The sequence below is a fragment of the Triticum urartu genome, chromosome 5A, assembly GCF_056163025.1.
Source record: "Triticum urartu cultivar PI428250 chromosome 5A, HENAU_Tu73, whole genome shotgun sequence".
Taxonomy (NCBI): domain Eukaryota; kingdom Viridiplantae; phylum Streptophyta; class Magnoliopsida; order Poales; family Poaceae; genus Triticum; species Triticum urartu.
Window position 1 is genome coordinate 379,235,207 of NC_141877.1, and position 4,967 is coordinate 379,240,173.

Sequence of the window (4,967 nt, forward strand, 5' to 3'; positions counted from 1 at the left end):
CAACTTGCAATTGGGATCAACCAATTTGTCCCGCTCAACCGCAAGTTCACTAATTTTTTTATGAGAAAACTTTCAATCTATTCATCTTCAATCATGTCAATACAATGAACACCAGAATAATAAAAATTACATCTAGGTCCATAGACCACCTAGCGACAACTACAAGCGCAGAAGCGAGCCGAAGGCGCCGTCGTCATCGTCCCTTCCTCGTCGGAGCCGCACAAAACTTGTTGTATTAGACAGTCGGGAAGTCGTCGTGCTAAGGCCCCATAGGACCAGCGCAGCAGAACATCAACCGCCGCCGATGAAGAGTAGCGTAGATCAGAAGGATTCAACCTGAAGAAACACAAACGTAGACGAACTACAACCAGATCCGAGCAAATCCACCAACGATAGATCTGCCGGAGACACACCTCCACATGCCCACCGATGATGCTAGACACATCACCAGAACGGGGGCTAGGCGGGGAAGACCTTATTCCATCTTTAGGGAGCCGGTGCCGCCGTAGTCTCGTCTTCCTAAGAAGGACACAAACCCTAACGAAACTTGAAGAAACATCTAAAACGGAGCCCTCCCGCCGGCAAGGGCCGGGATCCACCACGCCACCATGGTCCTAAGGCCACCAGAGACGAGATGGACCGGCGGCGGCGCCGACGGAAGAAAAAGGAACCCTAAGTTTTTCTTGGGAAGGAGGCTTTTTGTCTGAATACTTTTTATGCAAGTCCACTAATTTTTAACTGGGCTAGTTATAAGTCCACCCTTGATTTGCAGCTAGACTCAATGTTTCTTTTGGTTTCGCAACTGATTCCAACTCTTTTTTGCGTAAAGTCCACCCTTAACTTGCAACTGTAATTTTTTTTGCCTCAGTTGCATGTCTACCATCGACTCGAAGTTAGGGGTTGACTTTTCTCGGTTGCAAGTCAACCGTCATCTCATGACTTAGTCTGACCCTTTTTTATCTCAGTCAAGTCAACCATCGACACGCACCTGAGACCGTCTTTTTTTATTCTGGTTGTCTACTACAACAAGTTTGGCTCGACCTTCGTGAGGGAGGGCGATGAGGCCGACGCGCCTTCGGCTAACTCCAGTGCTTGTAGTCTCCGCTAGGTGGTCTATGAACAGGGTCACATGGATGTAATTTTTGTATTCCTGTGTTCTTTGTACTGCCATAACATTAATATTAATAGATCGAATCTTTTCTCGCAAAAGAAAGGAATAAAACTTATACATGTAAAAACAGGCATAAATTTCACTAAATGGGTAAGCTGACGAAATCCTTATTAAATGGGGTAACTGATGTTTCATGTGTCAAACTACGCGTATGGGTACCCTGCAAAATAAAATAAAAACTACGCGTATACGGGTAAAAAATGAAGTTGACTCGCCACTGCGCCAAGAATTTTTTTTTTTGAGGGTACCACTGCGCCAAGATTGAAGTAAACTTTATTCTAGCTCCCTGTGGCGCGGCGCCAGCATTGCGACCAAGTGCTCAGTTCCGTGGGAGGCAAGTAGCATGATCTTTAGAAAATGAAGGTTCCGTGAGTGGCACGAATGCATATGCTCCAAATCGCATCGCTTGAGTGTATTAAACCGTCAGCAGCTCGTTTTATGCTGCTCACTGACTCAGTTTATCAGACCCATTCGTGTCTCGAGGATTCATTCCCGTCAAGAAGTGCATCCGAGTTCCGGGTCAATGGCTGGCCGCCGGCGACGACAGCGCAGCAAGAACAAGCACAAGACAGCGTCGAGGAGCGACATCCCGTCAGGGCCAACGTCCGTCCACCAAGTCCCCGACCACCTCCTCGAGCTCGTGCTCCTCCGGGTCGGCTCTTCCGTCGCCCTCGTCCGAGCCGCCTTCACCTGCAAGCGCTGGCGCCGCCTCGTCGCGGACACCGCATTCCTGGCCCGGTTCCGCTCCCTCGACGCAGCCCACGTCGCCGGTCACTACCACGTCGTCGACCGGCCCTACCGCGAGAAGCTGCCGCCCGACGGGAACAACCAGAACCAGGTGTTCGTGCCAGACCCCTCGGCTGCCGACGCCATCGACAGACGCCACTTCTCCCACGATTTCCTCCCGGAATGCGATGGCTCCTCGTCCTGGGAGCTCGCCGACAGCCGCGGCAGCCTCCTTCTCTTTTACAGGGCGAGAACAAACTGGACGGGGCGGCTTCGCTTCCCGGACCTCGTCGTCTGCGAGCCGCTCTCGCGGCGGTACCAGGGGATCGCCTACCCGCCGGCGATGCGTCTCCACCTGTGCTTCGGCGCGTTCCTGCTCGACGGTGGCGCCGTCGACGAGACGGGTGGCTGCATCGGCATGTCAAACTTCCGGGTGATCGTCGCGGTCTACGAATACGTCGCGCATGCCCGTGCCGCACCCCGGGCCTGCGTGTTCTCCTCGGGCGCCGACGGCGGTTGGAGCTTGAGGCAGCGCGCGGCCGGCAGCGGCAGCGGCGGCGTCCCCCTCTCGTGGTTTGGCTTGATCAATTTTGTAGGGCGCACGCGCTGGTCGCTATACTGGACGATGGAGCGCGACGGCGCCGTGCTCTCTCTCGACGAGTCCACCCTGGAGTTCTCGCTCGCCATGTTCCCGGATGCCGTCGTGGGGTGGCGGGACGAGTTGTCCACCTTCTGGGTCATCGGCGGCGAGGACGGCGCGGTGCGCGTCGTCCGCATGATCAACAGAGACCTCACGGTCTTTCCGCAGCTCCAGGGCGGCGGCGAGTGGGTGACGGAGAAGGTCGTGAGGCTGCGGCCGGCCGACATTGTCGCGGCCAACGAGAGGTATGTCCTCTTGACGCCGAGGGGGCAGACCTGCCTTTTCTCCGTCGAGCTCGACACGCTGCAGGCGGAGAGCACGCACGAGAGGAACAGGTACGCGGGAGCGGCGTACCCGTACGAGCTGCCCTGGCCACCGGTCTTGCAGGCCTGCTGTGCTGCCGATGACATGCGCCGAAGGAGATACCGCTGATGTATTATGGAAATTTGTGCAGTGTACTTTACCAGAGTGTTGGAAACGAGAGTTTTGGAAATGCTTCACAATGTATTGATCGGTGCATAACGCACGTATATATGAAGTACAAAGTAAAAAAAAAATAATGCTATGTAGGTTTAGCGGGGTTTTACATGTAGGTGGGTTTTGATTGAAGATTAAGAAAAAGGGTTCACTGAGAATTAGTGATGTCTCAGTCGACAGGATTAATCATACGATTTGATTGATCTGTATTTGTCTCTGATGTATTCTCGTTGTTCAAAACCTATTGTACCTTCCGCTACGTGGGCCGTGGGCTACGGTTTGTGGTCCTTCTTATTTTTTTTCCTGTTTTATTTATTTATTTTCTTAATAGATATCCCACGTAAATATTTAGTGTTTTCTTTCATCTTTTTTCTGTTAGGCTTGTGTGTACAGAAATAAGATACGCGTACTTATCTGGCTTTTTTCCCTTCTTTATCATTTATTTTTTATTTTATCTTTTTGTATACTTTTTGTATATGTTTTATTTGTCTGTTTTTACTTCTACTTCTACCTTTTTCTATTTTTATCATTCATCTTTGGAAGATTTAAGTAAGATATATCTTGACACGAATGAACAATTTTTATTCTCACTTTTTGTTGTTGTCTTTTCTATGTTTTTTTTGTTTTAATTTTATTTTGTCGGAGGGGGTGGCGGGAGAAGGGGCGGCCATTTGCATGTCCGACACTAGGCATGCAACTGCAAGTGTCACCCCCGACCGCAACCTCATCTCTTTTAAAACGACTGTAACTGGACTTTTTTGTTCTGTCGGAGGGGGCGGGTCAGTTGCAAGCCCGACAACAGCCCCGCAACTTCATATCCCCCAACATGGTTGCAACTCAACTTTTGTTTTTTGTAGGGGGCGTCGGGAAAGGGGACATGCCAAGTGCAAGCCCGACAACAGTCTCGTAACTGCAAGTGGCGCACCAGACCGCAACTGCATGTCCCTTAGCATGGTTGCTGAAGGAAATATGCCCTAGATGCAATAATAAGGTTGTTGTTTATATTTCCTGATATCATGATAAATGTTTATTATTCATGCTAGAATTGTATTGAACAGAAACTTAGTACATGTGTGAATACATAAACAAACAAAGTGTCCCTAGTATGCCTCTATTTGATTAGCTCGTTAATCAAAGATGGTTAAGTTTTCTGACCATAGACATGTGTTTTCATTTGATGAACGGGATCACATCATTAGAGAACGATGTGATGGACAAGACCCATCCTTTAGCTTAGCACTATGATCGTTTAGTTTTATTGATATTGCTTTCTTCATGACTTATACATGTTCCTCTGACTATGAGATTATGCAACTCCCAAATACCGGAGGAACACCTTGTGTGCTATCAAACGTCACAACGTAACTGGGTGATTATAAAGATGCTCTAGAAGTGTCTCCAATGGTGTTTGTTGAGTTGGCATAGATCAAGATTAGGATTTTTCACTCCGAGTATCGGAGAGGTATCTCTGGGCCCTCTCGGTAATGCACATCACTACAAGCCTTGCAAGCAATGTGACTAATGAGTTAGTTGCGGGATGATGCATTACGGAACGCGTAAAAAGACTTGCCGGTAACGAGATTGAACTAGGTATGATGATACCGACGATCGAATCTTGGGCAAGTAACACACCGATGACAAAGGGAATAACATATGTTGTTATGCGGTTTGATCGATAAAGATCTTCGTAGAACAAGTAGGAGCCAATATGAGCATCCAGGTTCCACTATTGGTTATTGACCGAAGATGTGTCTCGGTCATGTCTACATAGTTCTCGAACCCGTAGGGTCCGCACGGTTAACGTTCGATGACGATTTGTATTATGAGTTATGTGATTTGATGACCAAAGTTTGTTAGGAGTCCCGGATGAGATCACGGACATGACGAGGAGTCTCGAAATGGCCGAGGGGTAAATATCGATATATTGGAAGGTTATATTCGGACACCGGAATG

At 49.0% G+C, this 4,967-nt stretch overlaps 1 protein-coding gene across 1 annotated transcript; it reads left to right on the forward strand.

The window, feature by feature from the left end:
• The first annotated feature begins 1,551 nt into the window (after positions 1 to 1,551).
• LOC125556023 (uncharacterized) lies at positions 1,552 to 3,435 on the forward strand. Its single transcript, XM_048718824.2, has one exon. The coding sequence runs from the start codon at positions 1,695 to 1,697 to the stop codon at positions 2,967 to 2,969; it is 1,275 nt and encodes a 424-aa protein (XP_048574781.2). The 5' UTR covers positions 1,552 to 1,694; the 3' UTR covers positions 2,970 to 3,435.
• Positions 3,436 to 4,967: the final 1,532 nt, after the last annotated feature.

Excerpts from the sequence above, each read along its gene's own strand:
- LOC125556023 (XM_048718824.2), top strand. The coding sequence starts at position 1,695 with ATGGCTGGCCGCCGGCGACGACAGCGCAGCAAGAACAAGCACAAGACA.